This window comes from Pleurodeles waltl, chromosome 4_1 (assembly GCF_031143425.1).
Source record: "Pleurodeles waltl isolate 20211129_DDA chromosome 4_1, aPleWal1.hap1.20221129, whole genome shotgun sequence".
Classification (NCBI taxonomy): Eukaryota; Metazoa; Chordata; class Amphibia; order Caudata; family Salamandridae; genus Pleurodeles; species Pleurodeles waltl.
The window spans coordinates 781,349,508-781,368,535 of record NC_090442.1 but is presented as its reverse complement, the minus strand read 5'-3'; the positions used below and the strand labels follow the sequence as shown (position 1 = coordinate 781,368,535).

The window sequence follows — 19,028 nt, the reverse complement described above, 5'->3', positions numbered from 1 at the left end:
TAAATGCAATTCAGACCTGTCCTGATTCAGGCATGCACTTAGTGTTCTCCCCTAGAGCCATTCCCTGAGTTGGTTTGGGAATTTAATCCATTTTTGGGATTTCATCGATTGCTTGTCTTCTAGACCCAGCTTCTGGGTGCCTGGAAGCAGTCTGCATGCTTCACTGTGATTGCCAAGGTGGTGAAGGTTGGACTCCCCAGCTCTGCTCGGAGCTTTAAGGCACAGTCTGACATGATTCAAAGTAAAAAGGATTACATGTGTAATCGCTTTGCTGTGCCTTACCTCCTAGTCAGCGTAGAAGGAACTGCTTTTGGCAGGATGCCAGTCCCCCTGCAGACCTCGGGTGCCACGCTTGCTCTTGTGAATGTCAGCTTGCGTTTAACTACAGCCATTATACAGTGACAAAGACATTTCCCTCTTCTGATGTCTTGTGTTGAAGAGCTTCTCTCATTGCCTTAACATAAGAATCAAGGGAAGGATAACAAAATATACCTAATGGTGTAGGTTACCGTGTTGGAGATATGCATATATGTAAAGGGGAACCACACCCTCTCCTGCTTTTCCACCCCACAGCTGCTGGTTCCGGGCCGGTTTTAGGCTCGTTATTTACAGTGTTCAACATTGGGGCAGTAAATCTACTTACAAAAATGTAACATCTTGAGCTGATCTGACCAAAAAGCTGACTTACGATGTATGTAGAAACATGTGTCTTTACCTACTGAAAGCCATAAGGAATTCTATATTACATTTTTCTTGTTTACACATTGGATTCGGAGATAATGTGTGCACCCCGAATGTAGAATCCAGAATATCGAGGTATGGAAATACTCAAGACAAAATATTGAATCCAAAAATCTTAAAAGGTAAGCAAGTATAGATTTTCTAAATCTAAAGCCATACATATGTGTGTGTGTGTGTGTGTATATATATATATATATATATATATATATATATATATATATATTTATATTTATATTTTAATTGAAAAAAAAAAAAACGTTACAGTGACATTATAGTTAGGTTGATGTTTTACCCACACAAAACCATAGAAATTCAACAGTTATAGTTATGTTAAGACACTATAACTCGGTTCCCAAAGTTACTTTCCGGCAAGAGTTATAGTTTCTTCAGATAACTATAACTATAAGTATAACAATAACTGTTGAATTTCTATGGTTTTGTATAGGTAAAACGTCAACCTACCTATAACGTCCCTGTAACCTTTGTTTTTTCAGTGAATTCCTATGGTTTTTTTTTAACACACACATTACTATTTATGTCAGGTTGCGGCAAGCCAATCAGGGCCTTGCTTTTCCCCATGATCTGAGGTGGTTCTTCGAATCCGTGGATTGGCCCAAAAAAAGGGACTCCTCCATGTGTCCTATGGGGTCAGGATACCTGTACCCTTACCCCTTATATGTTTTTACATTGCTTTTTCACCCCCCCCCCCCAGGTAATTCGAGAAACAAAATGGCAGACGCAACTTTTCTGTCAGGTTGCAGCCAGCCAATCAGGCCATGCTTTTTCCCCCCCGAATGTGCTGAGGATCCGAGGAGGATCCGCGTCCCTATATATACAAATTTGTTTTTCATTCAATAAGTAGAACACTACTGAATGGATTTACACCAAATCACAACCAAAACATGGAGAAAAAACGTTTTGGGACCCCTCCTTTTTCTCAGCCCCTCCTTGACGGATCACTTTGAATCTTTCCAGACTAACAGCCTAATGTATCTATAACTTACGCCCTCACACTGTACTTTTAATTACCCCAGATATTACAGCACTCATGACAACTTTTAGAACCTCAATAAAAATATCAATGAACCATTGGAAGTCAAATTATTGAAGAAAAAACTGTGCATGGTGGGGATGCGTGTTATAGTTACCTTAGGCCGCGTGTTATAGTTACTTGAAATAACGAACTATAACTGCTGGATCTTAATGTTTTTTTACGAGTGAAATCTGAGCTAACTATAACGTACCTGTAACCTTTTTTTTTCGTTTAATTTCTAAGGTTTTTTAAATTTTATTTCCTAACTATACCATCCTTGTAACCGTTGGTTTTTCAGTGAATTTCTATGGTTTTTATTACTGTTTCATAACTGTAATGCCTTGCAACCTGGGTGTGTGACGATGTGTGTGAGTGGGTGTGCGAGAGGTTGTGTGGATGTGTAAGTGGGTCTGTGAGTGTGTGGTGACTGTGTGTGACTGGCTGTGTGGGGATTGTGAGTTGATGTGGGAGTGGCTGTGTGAGTAGGTGTGTGAGTGGCTATGTGGGTGTGTGAGTGGTTTTGTAGGTCTGTGAGTGAGTGTGCGAGTGGCTGTATGGGTGTGTGAGTCGTGTGGCAATGTAAGTGGGTGTGTTAAGGCTGTGTGGCTCTGAGTGGGTGTGTGAGTGGTGTTGAGGATCTGTGAGTGGGTGAGTGAGTGGCTGTATGGGTGTGTGAGTGGTTGTGTGAAAGCTGTGTGGGTCTGTGAGTGGGTGTGTGAGTGGCTGCAGGGGTGTGTGAGTGGGAGTGCATGTGGCTGTATGGGTGTGTGAGTGTATAAGTGAGTGTCTGAGTAGGGGTGTGAGTGGATGTGGGAGTCTGAGTGGGTGTGTGAGTGGTTTTGTGGTTGTGTGAGTGGGTGTGTGAGTGGCTGTATGGATGTGTGAGTGGGTATGTGAGTGGTTGTGTGGGTGTGTAAGTGAGTGTGTGAATGACTGTGTGAGTAGGTGTGTGGATCTCTCGGTGAGTGTATGTTTTATTTTAAATTGTAGTCTGGATTCCTGAATCCACTCGAATCTACCCGAATCCGTAAGGCTCCGGGGAGGAGGATCTGCGCCTCCTTGCATGGTAAAAAAAAAAAGTTTTTCAGACAATTTCTTGACCATGAGGGGTCCCTCACAGACCCATCCATTAGTCCCATGGGGCCAGGGTACCTCTATCCCGACTCCTTCTATCACTTTTTATCTTTATTTTCCCAGCTGGGAACTGAGTCCTGATGAACAAAATTGCAGCCACAACTTTCCTCTCAGGTTGTGGCCAGCCAATCAAGACATTGCTATTTGGGCGTGGATTTGCAAATCCGAGGAGGCTCCGCAGAAGATCCGCATCCCTATTTATACAAATTTACATTTTCTTGAGTATTTCAAAAACTACTGAACGGATTTACACCAAATCACAAAAAGGTCGCTTTCTGGACCAAGAGTAAGCTCTCTGCCAAATTTGGTGTATATCTGTCCAGTGGTTCGGTCGCTATCCCTGTTCAAAATCTCTATGGAAATTAACATGGCGAAAACACGTTTTGGGCCCCCCACCCCCTTTTTCTCTGCCCTTTACTCGAGGGATCACCCGAAACTTTACAGACAGCAGTTGACACGAGTGTTGTATTTTTTTGTAAAATTTTGTGAAGATTTGTCTCGCAGTGCCAAGGATATAGGCAAGTAAAAAAACACTTTTTCTATAGAAACTAGCTCCTAACTAAACTAGGCAATGGACACACACACACAAGTTAGGTCACATTTAAAATGGAAAATATAGAGGTTAGCGTACCCTGGAGACACATATTTTAGAGTCTGATTACATGAGCTGATGTACAGCAGCTAACTTAAAGATGTTACAGGCCCAAAACATGCACTGGCAACGACACTAGTCTGGCATTGGTAAGCTGCTGCAATAGTTACATTTCATTTTATTGCAGCATGCTAGACAACAATGAAATGGAAAAAAAAGGAAAACATGCCACTGGCTAAACTCGTTGGGCATATACTTGCAATAAAAATGTTAACGTTGGTCAAATTTAAAATGAATAAGCATTGTATATTATTTAATAGGTCCATACTCAATACCTAGAAGGCTGGTGTATTTAGAATAGGTAGTAATTTTCAGGCACATCACAGGAAAATACTGTTCTTATTGGCACACAGAAAGGGTACGGTTGGCTTTTGGTTACTGTATCATGGCATAATTTAAACATTCAAAGATGACTGAAAGAAAATGCTAGACCAGCGTATTGACAGGCAAGCCCTGGGACTAAAGTGCACTTCTTTTTAGGTGAATGTGTACATGTGCACAGGATAATGCTGTCATTCTTAGGGCAAAAGAGCGAATGGATGAAGTGGGCTGACTCATTGCCTAAACCCAATGCTGTGGTGGATGGAATGACAGTTCAACAAGCCAGTGGATGAAGAGTGCTGCCTGAAAGCCCCCTACTTATGTGTAAAGTGTGCAATCATTATTTATGTTTTCTTATTACATGAGGTTTGACGTCAGAGTCACTGCACTTCTCCTCGTGCTGATCCTGTACACCATTGTCAGCCTGCATTACACTTCTCCTCACACCGAGGGGAAGCGCAATCTAATACATGAAACTGGTATTCAGCGCATAGTGAGAATTGTAATGTGGCTGATGTTGGTGTACAGTCTCAGTGGGAGAATAAATGTAATGTAGGCTGCCATGGGAACATGCCACGTTCCTCAGAAATCACTCACCGGGGAAACGTTTCTCAGCTAACATTTCTTTAAATTCTTTACTTGTCCTCTTGTAGAACAGGAAAGGTGATTAATTGTATTCTTGAATTCATTTCTTCCTTTCTAATTAATGTGGCCCACATCCCACTGTTTTTTTGTGTGCTGGTGTGTGTCATTGCATACAGGGACCAGACTTAACTGAATGAGTTTCTGTCCCACCCTAAAATGGGAGGTACTTCAAGAACTGCCAGGTCACGGTCACTATTCTGTACGGGAACACACACGCACCAGGCCAGTGTGGATCCTTTCGGGCCTCCTCAGTGAAGGGCAGCTTGGCAGTGGCACAGTGAGCTCGGCACCCACGCCTGGCTGCCTGGCCGTGCCGTTCAGGCTTGGCGGTCCTCTTGGACCACGCGTGGTTTGCTTGCGGTTGGTTTGCTCTGTAGTATGACAGGTTCGCAGATTCATCACTTTTATGCTGCCTGAAGCTGTCCTCTTATATTGACTGGCGTAGATGGGCGCGTGAACCTGCCGCTAGACGGGTGATGCTCAATGCCTGTGAACCACATCAGAGCACGAGGCACTCTTGCTTTAATTTACTGGCGCGTGTCTCATTCTGTAGCGCGCTACAGCCGCGTCACACCGGTACCCAGCGCCTTTCAGGGACTTCTTTACCCGACCGTACCTTCCTACCAGGCAGAGCACTTAAAACCGAATCAGCCTATGGACCAGCATTCAAACCAGACCCCTCAAAGCAATGACCACGGGCTCCCCTCCAAGTCTAGCACCTAACCGCGATGCTGCGTTCAGGGGCTTGGGTTTGTACTACCCCTCATCTGGAACACTCATGAGCATGGAGTCTGTGAGTCTCTCATCCTCTGCTCTCGGCGCAGGGGCTCACTTCAGAAGGGTTTTCTGTTTTCCATGTAGCGCAGCGCTCTACTCCTTATTCACGCCTAGTAACAGTCTTTAATCAATTTGTGAACGTTATTACCCCCCAGGGTATGTTTACAGCTGACTCATATTTAGAACGTGTATTTATTATGTTCTGTTAGTTCACCAACGGAATGTCTTTATGTTTTACAGTGTTCTTGTATAGCTGTCTGGCGTCAGGTTTCCGCTAAATACAATATAAATAAATCCATAAATAAATAAATACACGCTAATTTAATAGGGACTGCATGTAAAAGTTGAGAGGTGACAGTGGTGACTCGTGGTGCACCCCACATATTGCATTCTTGAACGAGGCTACAGAAGCATGGGTTGGACCCCCTCGAAAAGCAATGCGTCTCAAATCCTGGACCAGGGCAGCAGTCAGGGATGTAGCTCCCAGGGTGCGGCAGGTACAGTGGCACCAGGGCCCAGAGGGGCCCACTGAACCCTGCATTTCACACTTCAAACAGCAGCCAGGTGGCTCATTTCCCTCCTTGCACAAGGCCCCAGACAGACTGGCTATGCCACTGGGAGCCCCGGCGAGCACAACAAGGCCAGGGACACGATTCATGAGGCAGCTAGGAGCCAAGTCAGAGATCACTGTGAGAAACTGTGTGAAACAGACATTAAGACAACTCACCAACATCTGATTCTTTATGGTTTTTGATGATTTCAGCCAGTTCAAAATTTCCTGCAATAATCGCCACCTGGAAAGGAGGAGGAAGAGTGGGTGAGTGGGGAAGAGAATAACAGAGGGGAATTGGAGTGGGACTTAAAGCATAAAAACAAGACAGGAGGGTAGAGTAAGGAAGAAAGGAGTGTGATGGAACAGCAGAGGAGAGAACGTGAAAAGAAAATGAAAAAAGGTGGCGGGAGGCTAATGCTAAAAGGAGCAGGGTGAATGGGAGGACTTAAAAAATTACAGCAAGAGCCTTGGAGAGAGGAAACCGAGGAGGAAGAGAGAGGAGGTAAGAAGTAAAGATACATTATGAGAGAGAAGGAGGAAAATATGATGAAGTGAAAGAAAAGAGGGAACCGGTGGTCAGTGTATCGATGGGGGGAAAGGGTGAGGAGGATGAAGAAAGAGAGGGACAAACGACATAAATATATTACGAGAAAGAAGTGAGGATGATGTGTGAGAGTGAAGAAAGTGTGTTGTTTGTATGTGCAACGTATACATCTACTACACCTACATATATTATACAGTGAGAAAATAATAGGTTGTCCAAAAGGATAGGCTGGGATAGACAGGGAGGGAGAGAAGGCAAAGTGAGAAAGGTGAAAAGATGGATTTGTAAGAGAAAGGGGGTGAAGGGAGAGAGAGAGTGAGAGAGAGATATCAAGAGCTGCTTTGTTCTCCAAATCACGTCCTATCATAGACTTGTTCTCTGTTGAAAGTGCACCAAGTGACCTCTATTTCCAGCACAAATGACTAATACGCAGGACAAACCAAATACGTTGCCCCTGTGACTTTTGTAAAGTGATATCAGTATCCACTGTGTAGCAAGGAGGCTAAATGTGAAGAACACTAGCCACACATACAAGCAAACAAAAATGCACAGAAATACACACGCTAACTACAAACATGCAAAATATTTCCAAGCGGGCACATATTAAAGGAAAAGGCAACGAACAAGGACAGATATACAGAAATGCACACCCAAGCACACTGAAGCACATATTTGCAGCCGCAAATACACACACTTAAAAAACGCTAACAAAGGTGCTGTGAAACACACAGCACGCCTAAAAAAGCATTGGCAAAGCCAATAGTTCTCGCCTGTATAAAAGCTATTTGCTTTGACAATGTGTTTTTTCCATGTTATGCACCAGTGTGGCTGCTGTTCAACTAAACGTTAGTTGTGTGGAGTGTCGTAAAGTGGAGTGGGGGAGCAGAGTGTCAGAAAGTGGATTTGTTGGAGATTAGTTTTTTTTAGAGTTGATTAGAGGGGAGTAGAATTCAGTGGCAGAGAGTGTAGTGTCATGGAGTGGAACAGGGTGGAGTGGGATGGAGTGGATTGCGGTGGTGGAGTGGATTGGATGTGAGTAGTGTGGGGTTGATTGGCTTAAGGTACAGTGGGATGGACTGAGAGGAGTGGGCTGGATTCAATTGGGCGAACTGGATGGGGTGGATTGGATTAGAGTGAAGTGGATTAAAAAGGGGTGAGGTGGATTGAATTGGGATGGATTGGAGTGTGGTTGATTGGACTGGAGTGGGTGGTTTGAATTGGAGTGATAGGACTGGGTTGGGATGGGGTGGATTGGATTGAAGAGGGGTGGTTTGGAGTGGGATAAATTGGAGTGGGGTGCAGTGAAATGGTGCTGATTAGATGGGGTGGTTTGGGCTGGAGTGAGAAGACTGAAATGGGGTGTGGTGGATTCGGGTGGGCTGGGTTGGATTGGATTGGGGTGGGGTGGACTGTGGTGGGGTTAGGTGGATCGGAGTGGGGTGTACTGGACTCAAGCAGGGTGCAATGGACATGAGTGGGTTGGATTGTATGGAAATGGGTTGGAATGGATTGGAGTAGGGTGGGCTGGACTGGAGTGGTGTGGGCTGGATAAACTGACTGGAGTAGGGTAGACTAAACTGGGGTGATTTGGATTGGGGTAGAGTCTGGTGGACCGGAGTACAATGGAGTGGATTGGAGTGAAGTGGGGTGGATTGAATAGGGTGAATTGGAGTGGGGTGGATTGAAATGGGGTGGGGTGGGTGAACTGTATAGAAGTGTAGTGCAGTGGGGTGGATTGGTGTGGGGTAACTGGTGTGGGGAAGATTGGAGTGGGGTGGATCTGAGTGGGGTAGATTTGAAAGGGGGTAAATTAGATTGGGGTGGATTGCATTAAGGTGGGGTGAATTGGAGTGAAGTGAATTGGATTGAATTGGGTGGATTAGATGGGGTGGATTGGATTGGAGTGGGGTGGACTGGAGTGGGGTGGACTGGAGTAAGCGGTGGTGGACTGGAGTGGGGTGCAATGGAGAGGGGTAGATTGGAGTGGGGTGGGAAGGCGTGAGTGGATTGTATTATAGCGGGATGGATTGAATTAGAGTGAGGTGGATTGGTTTGAGTGGGGTGGATTTGGTTGGAATGGCTTTGGGTGGGGTGATTGAAGTGGGGTAGTGTGATTGGGTGGGGTGGATTGGATTGAGTGGGGTGGCTTAAATTGGCGTGGATTGGATTGGAAGGAGGTGGATTGGGTTGGGGTGAAGTGGATTGAGTTGGATTGGTTCAGGTGGGTTGGAGTGGAGTGGACTAGAGCTGAGTGGACTGGATTTGAGTGGAATGATTGAGTGGGGTGGATTGTGGTGGATTAGGCTGGAGTGGATTGGGATGATTTGGAGTGGATGAATTTAACAGGTGTGGGGTGGATTGGATTGGAGTGGTGTGTTTTGGACTGGAGTGGGTGAATTGGACTGGTGTGGGGTGGACTGGATAAGAGTGAGATGGATTGAGTGAAGTGGAGTGGGGTGGATTGGATTGGACTGGACTGAAGAAGAGGGAGGAGGATTCAAGTGGGTGAAATGGATTGGTGTGAGGTGGATTGGAGTGGGTGGATTGGAGTGGGGTGGATTAAATTGGTTTGGAGTGGGGTGGATTGGATGGGGTGGATTAAGGTGGACTGGACCGGACTGGAGTAGGGAGAGTTAAGGTGGATTGAAATGGTGTGGGATGGATTGGAGTGGGGTGGATTCGATTGCAGAGGATTAGATTGGAGTGGGCTGAGCTGGTCTGGCTTTAGCACTGGTGGCACCCTGTGCAACAGTCTTTTTTGGCACCCCCCACTCCATGACCACCTCCTCGGATTCCCTCACTACCACCCAGCAAATGGGCCCGCATCGCTCCGTAGCCCCCCTTTCACATGCATTCATTTGTTTTAAAGCGCCTGTAAAGGCGGGCTTCACTAATCCACTCAACTATCCACATAAAATATAGTTCTGTTCTTTGCAGCAGGCATATTAACCCTCTAAGCTACTTTATGGTGAGTCATAGCTGCAGCTAGACAAAACTCCAATCTCTCTCCCTAGTTGGAACTTTAATCACAAGAGGTATCTTGACATTTTAATTGTTCCCGAAAGGCTGGAAGCACAAGGAACTTTTCAGCAGGTGATTTTAAATGGAACGTTTCGTAAGTTATTGCTAAACACAGTGCCCTCCCCCTGAGGTCGGCGCCTCCATTCCAGGTCAGCACCCGGTGTGGCCGCACCACCCTAACGCTGGCCCTGGGGCTGAGTTGAATTGGAATGGGTTAGATTGAACTGGAATGGGTTAGATTAATTTGGAGTGGACTGGGCTGAGTTGGACTGGAGTGGTTGGGATCGGAATGGGGTGGATTGGATTGGAATGAGTTGGATTTGAGTGGGGTGGGTTGGATTTGAGTGTGGTGGATTGGGATTGAGAGGGTTGGATTGGGCTGGTATGCGTTGCATTGATCTGGAGTGGATTGGACTGGAGTGGGGTGGATTAGACTGGAGTGGGTTGGATTGGACTGGAATGGGTTGCATTGGATTGGAGAGGGATGGACTGTGGTGGATTGGAGTTGAGTGGATTGGGGCGAAGTGGAGTGGATTGGAGTAGTATAGAATGGATTGGGATGGACTGCTGTGGGGTGGGATGTATTGAGATTGATTGTGGTGGACTGGATAGGAGTGGATTGGATTGGAGTGGGGTGAATTGAGATGAAGTGGGTGGATTGGATTCGGGTGAGGTGGATTGGATTAGAGTGGGGAAGACTGTTTTGGACTGGAGTGCAGCAGATTGGAGTGAGGCAGATCGGAGTAAGGCAGTCTGGGGTGAGGCTGATTGTTTTGAACTGGAGTGGTCCAAACTGGTTTTGATTGCAGTCGGGCAGATTGGAGTGGGATAGATTGTTTTGGATTGGAGTGGGGCTCATTTGAATGGAACAGATTGTTTCGGAGTGGGGCGGAGTGTTTTGGAATGGAGTGGACTGTTTTGAATTGGATTGGGGCGTATTGTTTTGGACCAGAGTGGGGCAGATTCTTTTGGGATGGAGTGAGGCAGTTTGGATTAGAATGGGGTAGGGTGGGATGGATTGGACTGGTCTGAGAAAGATTGTTCTGCAGTGAATTGGATTGGAGAGGGTTGGATTGGACTGGAATGGGGTGGACTTGATTGGAGTGGGATAGATGTGGTGGGCTGGAGTGGAGTGGATGAGGGTGAGGTAAACTTGAGTGGAGCGCAGCAGATTGGAATGGAGTAGATTGGATTGGTGTGGGAGTGTACTGGATTGGAGCAAGGAGAATTGTGGTGGATTATATTGGTGTGGGGTGTTTTGAGTGAGGCTGGGTAGAGTAATGTTGGTTTGATTGGAGTGGGGCGGATTAAAGTGGTGCAGATTGTTTTGGTTTGGAGCAGATTGCAGTGGGGCAGACTGGAGTGGAACAGGCTGTTTTGGATTGGAGTGGGGCAGATTGTTTAGGATTGGAGAGGGGCAGATTGAAGTGGGGTAGATTGTTTTGGAATGGAGTGGAGCAGAATGGAGTGGGGCAGATTGTTTTGGAGTGGGGCAGATTGTTTTAGAGTGGGGCGGATTGTTTTTGATTGGAGTGGGGCAGATTCTTTCTGATTGGAGTGGGGCAGATTGATTGGAGTAGGGTGGATTGGGGTGGGGTGAGGTGGATTGGATTGGAGTGGGATATATTGGATTAGATTGGATTTGGCTTGAAAGGGATTGGAGTGGGGTGGATTGGACTGGAGTGGGGTTGATTGTGGTGGATTGGAGTGGGTGAACTGAGATGGAAGTGGGTGCATTTGGGTGAGGTCGTTTGGATTGGAGTGGGGTGAATTGTGATCGATTGGACTGGAGTGGGGTAGACTGGATGGGCCAGATTGGGGTGGGGCAGGTTATTTTGGATTGGAGTGGGGCAGATTGTTTAGGATTGGAGAGGGGCAGATTGAAGTGGGCTAGGTTGTTTTGAAATGAAGTGGAGCAGAATGGAGTGGGACAGGCTGTTTTAGAGTGGGGTGGATTGTTTTTGATTGGAGTGGGGCAGTTTCTTTTGGATTGGAGTGGGACAGATTAGAGTGGGGAAGATCGTTTTGGATTGGAGTGGGGTGGGGTGGTTTGGGGTGGAGTGAGGTGTATTGGACTGGAGTGAGGTGCATTGGATTGGAGTGGAGTAGACTGGATTGGGCTGGATTTGTCTTGAAAGGGATTGGTGTAGGTTGGATTGGTGTGGGGTGGACTGGATTGGTGTGGGTGGGTTGTGGTGGATTAGAGTGGGGGTAAATTGGAATGTAGAGGGGTGGAATGGGGTGAGGAGGCCAGGATTGGGAGTAGGCGGATTGGAAAGGGTCAGATTGGAGTGGGACAGATCAAAGTTGGGCAGATTATTCTGGATTGGAGTGGGCCAGTTTTCAATGCAAAAGAATGCAATGGGGCAGATTGTTTTGGATTGGGGCGGATTATGTTAGAACGGAGTCGGGCAGATTCTTTTGGATTGGAGTGGGACAAATTGGAGTGGGGCATAATGTTTTGGATTGGAAAGGGGACAATGGAGTGGGGCAGAATGGTGTGGGGCACATTGTTTTGGATTTAAAATGGGCAGATTGGAGTGGGGCAGACTGCTTTGTATTGGAGTGGCACTGATTGTTTTGCATTGGAGTGGGGAAGATTATTTTGGATTAGAGTGGGTAGGTTGGAGTTGGGGCAGATTAGAATGGGGAAGATTGGGGTGGATTGGAGTGGGAGAGGTTGGAGGTGGGCAGATTGTTTTTAATAGGAGTGGGACACATTGGAGTGGGACAGATTGTTTTTGATTGGAGTGGGGCAGACTGTTTTGGAATGGAATAGGGCAAATTGTTTTGTAATGGAGTGGTGCAGATTGGTTTGGATTCAAGTGGGGCAGATTGTTTTGGAGAGGAGTGGGGCAGATTGTTTTGAATTTGTGTGGTGCAGACTGGAGTGAGGCAGATTGTTTTTGAATGGAGTGGGGCAGAATGGAGAGGGGCAGATTGGAGTGGGGCACATTGTTTTGGACTAAAGAGGTCAGACTGGAGTGAGGCATATTGGAGCGGGCAGACTATTTGTATTGGAGTGGGGAAGATTGTTTTGGATTGGAGAGAATAGGTTGAAGTTGGGGCAGGTTAGAGTGGGGCAGTTTGGGGTGGATTGAAGTGGGGAAGGTTGGAGTGGGACACATTGGAGGAGGACTGATTATTTTAAATTGCAGTGGGGTGACTTGTGGGTAGATTGGGTTGGATTTGGGTGGATTGCATTACATTCGGGTGGATTGTATTGGAGTGCAGCAGACTGTTTTGGATTGAAGTGGGGCAGATTGGAGTAGGTTGGGAGGAATGGAGTGAGGTGAATGGATTGGGCTGAGTGGTTCGGATAGGAGTGGGGTGGACTGGACAAGTGTGGATTGGATTGAGTGGGGTGGGGTGGACTGAGTGGTGTAGATTGGTCTGTGCTGATAAAGGGTGGATTGGACTGGAGTGGACTGGAATGGGGTGTATTTGATGGGAGTGGGGTGAATTGGGATGTACTGGCCGATTATGCGTTAAAGCATAATTTTGGAAATTACACATAAAAAAGAAACAATGTCACTTTGCAATATTTAGAACAGAAAAACACGATATAGTGGGGTGAGTCGGAATGGGGATGATAGTAGTGGGAAAGATTGTTTTGGATTGGAGTGGGGCAGATTGGAGTGGGCATTTTTGAGTAGATTGTTTTGGATTGCAGTGGAGAAGAACAGAGTAAGGCAGATTGTTTTGGAGTTGGGGATTGTGTTTGAATGGAGTAGGGCAGATTATTTTGGATTTAAGTGGAGAAGATTGGAGTGGGGCACATTAGAGTGGGGCACATTTTTTGGATTGGAGAGGGGGCAGAATGAAGTGGGAGAGATTGGAATGGGGCACATTGTTTTGGATTAAAGAGGGGCAGACTGGAGTGGGGCAGATTGGAGTGGGCCAGACTGCTTTGGATTAGAATGGGTAAATTGGAGTTGAGGCAGATTAGAGGGTGCACATTGGGTTGGACTGGAATGAGACAGATTGTAGTGGGGCAAGATTTTTTTGAGTAGTAGTGGGGCGAATTGGAGTGTGGCATATTGTTTTGAATTGCAGTAGGACAGATTGGAGTGGGGCTGATTGGTGTGGGGCAGATAGGAAAGAGGCAGATTGTTTTGGATTGGAATGAGGTGAATTGTGATGGCTTGCACTGAGTGGGGTGGATTGGGGAGGGGTGGACAAGATTGCGGTGAGATGGATTGGATTGGGGTGAGGTGGATTGGATTGGGCTGGATTTGGGTGGATGGGATTGCTGTTGGGTGGATTGGACTGGAGTGCGGCAGACTGTTTTGGATTGAAGTGGGGCACCCTGGAGTAGGGTGGGTTAGGAAGATTGGAGTGTGGTGGACTGGACTAGGGTGAGTGGTTTGGATTGGAGTGGGGTGAATTGAATTGGTCAAGTGTAGATTGGATAGAGTGGGGTGGACTGGACTGAGTGGTGTAGATTGGTGTGGGTTGAGATAGGGTGGATTGGAGTGATGTGCATTGGATTGGGGTGGATTAGAGTGGGGTGAACTGGGGTGCGCTGCACAATTATGTGTTAAAGTATAATTTTGGAAATTACACATAAGAAAGAAACAATGTCACTTTGTAATATTTAGAATAGGAAAACATGATACAGTGGGGTGGATTGGAGAGGACGATTGTAGTGGGAAAGATTGTTTTGGATTGTAGTGGGGCAGATTGAAGTGGGGTAGATTGTTTTAGATTGCAGTGGAGAACAATGGAGTTGAGCAAATTGTTTTGGAGTGGGGCATTGTGCTCAAATGATGTGGGGAAGATTTTGTTGGATTGGAGTGGGGAAGATTGGAGTGGGGCACATTGTTTTGGGTTGGAGAGGGAGCAGAATGGAGTGGGAAAGATTGGAGTTGGGCACATTGTTTTGGACTGAAGAGGGGCAGATTGGAGTGGGCCAGACTGCTTTGTATTGAGTGGGACTGATTGTTTTGTGTTGGGCAGATTGATTTGAACTGGAGTGGGATAGATTGGAGTGGGGCAAGATTGTTTTGAATTGGTGTGGGGCAGATTGCTTTTGATTGGAGTGGGTCAGACTGTTTTGGATTGGAGTGGGTAGATTGGAGTGGGGTAGATTGGAGTGAGGTAGATTGTCTTGAATTTGAGTGGTGCAAAATGGAGTGGAACACATTGTTTTGGACTAAAGAGGGTAAGACTGTTTTGTATTGGAGTGGGGCAGATTGTTTTGGATTGGAGTGGATAGGTTGGAGTTTGGGCAGATTAGAGTGAGGCAGATTGGGGTGGATTGGAGTAAGACAGGTTGGAGTGGGGCAGACTGGAGTGGGTGGATTGTTTTAAATTGAAGTGAGACTGTTTTGGATTGGAGTGGGGCAAACTCTTTTGGATTGGAGTGGGGCAGATTTTTTGGGATTGAAGTGGGGCAGATTGTTTTGGACTGGTGTGGGCTCAGTGGAGTGGGACTCATTGGAATGAGGCAGATGGTTCTGAATTGGAGTGGTGCAGATTGGAATGTGGCAGATTGCTTTTGAATGGAGTGGGGCAGGCTGTTTTTGATTGGACTGGGAAAGATTGGTTTGGATTAGAGTCAGGCAGATTGGTTTGGATTTGAGTGGGGCAGATTGATTTGGATTAGAGTGGGGTAGATTGTTTTAGATTGGGGCATGGCAAATTGTTTTGGATTAGAGTGGGGCAGATTTGAGTGGGGTGGGTTGGGAGGACTGGAGTGTGGTCGATTGGACTGCGATGAGTGGTTTGAATTGAAGTGGTATGGATTGGGGTGAAATGGATTGTTCTGGGTGGATTGAATTGAGCGGAGTGGATTGAGTGGTGTGGATTAGTGTGAGGTAAAATGGGATGGATTGGCATTGACTGAACTGGGGCGGATTGGATTTGAATGGTGGGGATGTACTGCACAAATATGTGTTAGAGCATAATTTTAGAAATTATACATAAGAAAGAAATAATGCCACTCTGCAATATTTTGAACAAGAAAACGTGATATAGTGGGGTGGATTGGAGTTGGTGGATTTTTTTTAAATTGGAGTAGGGCAGACTTGTGATTGGAGGGGGGCAGAGGTTTTTGGATTTGAATGAGGCAAATTGTTTTGTATTGGAGTGGTACAGGTTGTTTTGGATCGGGGCAGGGTAGATTATTTTGGATTAGAGTTGGGCAGATTGGGGTGGGTTGGTAAAACTGGAGTGTGGTGGACTGGATTGGGGTGAGTGGGTGAATTGAAGTGGTATGAATTGGTGTGACTTGGATTGGTCTGGACTGGATTGAATTGAGCGGAGTGGATTGGATTGAGTGGTGTGGATTAGTGTGGGTGAGATGGGATGGACTGGTGTTGATTGGACTGGGGAGGACTGGATTTGAGTGGGGTGGATGAGGCTGTACAGCACGGTTATTTGTTAATGCATAATTTTAGAAGTTACACATAGGAAAGAAATAATGCAGTTTTTCAATATTTTGAACAAGAAAACATGATATAGTGGGGTGGATTGGAGTTGGGCGGTTTGGAGTGGGGTAGATTGTTTAGGATTGGAGCAGATTGGAGTGGGGCGGATTGGAGTGGGGCTGATTATTTTGGGCTGGAGTTAGGCTGATTGGAGTTGAGTGGATTGGACTGGGGCAGATTATTTTGGGCTGGAGAGAGGCAGATTGAAGTTGGGCAAATTAGGGTGTGTCAGATTGTTTTGGATTGAAGCAGATTGGAGTGGGCGGATTGGAGTGGGGCAGATTGTTTTGGGCTGGAGTTGGGCTGATTGGAGTTGAGTGGATTGGAGTGGGGCAGATTGTTTTGGGCTGGAGTTGGGCAGATTGGAGTTGAGTGGATTGGGGTGTGGCAGATTGTTTTGTACTGGAGTGGGGTTGATTGTTTTGGACAGGAGTGGGAAACTGGAGTGGACAGATGGGAGTGGGGCTGATTGAGTTTGGGGCAGACTGGAGTAGAGAAGATTGGAGTGGGGCAGACTGAGGGGGATTGGAGTTGTAAGGATTGGAGTTGTAAGGATTGGAGTGTGGTGGATTGTATTGGGGTGAGTGGTTTGAATTGAAGTGGTATGGATTGGCGTGAATTTGATTGGTCTGGAGTGGATTAGATTGAGCAGAGTGGACTGGATTGAGTGGTGTGGATTATTGTGGGTGGGAAGGGATGGACTGGCATTGATTGGACTAGGGAGGATAGGATTTGAGTAGGGTGGATGAGGGTGTGCTGCACATTTTTTTGTTAAAGTATAATTTTGGAAATTACACAAAAGAAAGAAACAATGTCGCTTTGTAATATTTAGAACAAGAAAACGTGATATAGTGGGATGGATTGGAGCTGGGCGGTTTGGAGTTGGCTAGATTATTTTGGATTGGAGCAGATTGGAGTGGGGTAGATTGGGTAGATTATTTTGGATTGAGTGGGCCATACTTGAGTGTGGCAGATTGCTTTGGATTGAAGTGGAGCAGAATGGAGTGAGGCAGATTGGACTGGATTGGAGTGAAGTGGATTGTGGTGGATTACTGTGGGGTGAATTAGGATGGAGTGATTTGGTTGAGGTGGACTGGGGCAGATTGTTTTGGATTGGAGTGGGGCAGTTTTTTTGGATTGAAGTGTGGCAGATTGATTTGGACTGGTGCTGGGCAAGTTGGAGTGGTTTCGATTGTTTTGGACTGGAGTGGGCAGATTGGAATGAGGCAGATTGGAGTTGGGGAGACTGTTTGGGATTGGAGTGGGACAGCTTGTTTTGGACTGGAGTGAGGAAGATTGCATTGAGGCAGATTGGAGTGAGTAGACTGCTCTGGATTGGAATGGGGCAGATTGGAGTGGTCAGAATAGAGTCTCGTGGAGTGATGCAGAGTGTAGTGGCATAGAGTGCATTGGCATAGAGTGCAGTAGAGTGGCTTAGAGTTGAGTGGTGCAAAGTAGTGTGTGATGGCTTAGTGCAATATCATAGCGTGTTGTGGCATAGAGTGCAGTGGTGTAGAGTGCAGTGGTGTAGAGTACAGTGATGTGGAGAGCAGTGGTGCAGAGTAGAACAGAGTCACATAGAGTGTAGTGACAGAGCACAATGGTGCAGAGTAGTGTAGCATGTAGTGGTGTAGCATGAAGTGGTGTAGAGTGTGGCAGAATAGAGTATAGTGGCATAAAGTGCAGTGGTGCAGAATAGTTGGCGTATAGTGCAGTGGCATAGAGTAGATGGGACTGACCTAACATGAAGTGCTGTAGAGTGCAGTGGTGACGAGTACAGTGGGGCATAGTAGAGTGGGGTAGAGTGCCCTGGCATAGAGTAGTGTGGTGCAGAAGTAGTGAGGAATACAGTGAAGTGGTGTATAGTACAGTGTCATTGAGTGCAGTGGTGCACAGTAGATTTGAGTGGTGTGTGTAGTTGCTTAAGGTGCACTGCTGTAGAGTACAGCAGAGTGGCATAGAGTAGACTGGTGTAGAGTGCAGTGGCAGAGGGTGCAGTTGCACAGAGTAAAGTGGTGCAGAGTAGAGTGGTGTAGGGTTCAGTGGTGGAGACTGCAGTATTGAAGAGAGAAGTGGTGTAATGTAGAGTGGGATAAAGTGCACTGAGGTAGAGCATAGTGACGTACAGTGAAATGGTGTAGAGTGCAGTGGCACAGAGTAGAGTGTTGCAGAGTACAATATAGTGACATACACTACAGTGGTGCAGAGTAAATTGGCATACGGTGCAGTGGCATACAGTATATTGTTTTGCGTACAGTGGAGTAGAGAGCATTGACGTTGAGAGCAGTGGTGTAGAGTGCAGAGGCATTGAACATAGTGGAGTGGCGCAGGGTAGATTGCAGTGGTGTAAAGTGGAGTGGCGTACAGTGAAATGGTGCAGAGTGGAATAGAGCGGTGTAGAGTGCAATGGCATAGAGTGCAGTGGTATAGACTGCAGTGGCATAGAGTGTAGTGGTAAAGAGTAGAATAGAGTGGCTTAGAATGGATTAGTATAAAGAGCAGTGGCTTACAGTGTAGTGTTGTACAGTGTATTGACACAGAGTGTAGTAGAGTGACGCAGAGTAGACGGATGCAGAAGAGAGTGCGGTGGTGTAGAGAAGAGTGGCACAGAGTTCAGTGGCAGACAGTGCAGTGTTGCAGACTAGAGTGGTATAGAGTGAAGTGGCTTAAAGTAGAGTGGTGCAGAGTAGGGTGGAGCTGTGCAGGGAGAGTGTAGTGGCAGAGAATGTAGTAATACAGAATGTAGTGGCATAGAGTGCACTGGTGTAGAGTGGCATAGAGTACAGCGGTGAAGAGCAGAGTGCAGTGATGTAGAGTACAGTGGTGTAGAGTTTGGTGGCAGAGTGCAATTTTGCAGAGTAGACTGTTGTAGAGTGGCATAGAGTTCAGTGGCAGAGAATGCAGTGTTGCAGAGTAGACTAACGTAGAGTGCAGTAGTGTATACTAGAGTGGTGTACAGTGCACTGGCATTGAATGCAGTGGCACAGAATGGTGCAGAGTAGAGTGGCATAGAGAGCAGTGGCATGGAGTACAGTGGTGCAGAGTAGAATAGAGTGGCATAGAGTGCGGTGACAGTGTACAATGCCACAGAGGGCAGTTGTGTAAAGTGTTGCAGAGTACAATATGGGGGCTTTGAGTGCAGTGGTGCAGAGTAGATTAGAGTACAGTGCAGTGGC

The 19,028-nt window shown here is 46.5% G+C and overlaps 1 protein-coding gene across 1 annotated transcript in view; it reads right to left on the bottom strand.

Annotated features, from left to right (window-relative positions):
* Positions 1-19,028, bottom strand: part of SHANK3 (SH3 and multiple ankyrin repeat domains 3) — a 1,519,554-nt gene that overhangs the window by 992,043 nt on the left and 508,483 nt on the right. The window contains exon 11 of the mRNA XM_069229472.1: positions 6,031-6,097. Within this exon, the coding sequence (XP_069085573.1) occupies positions 6,031-6,097 (67 nt within the window). The remainder of the gene's footprint in view (positions 1-6,030; positions 6,098-19,028) is intronic.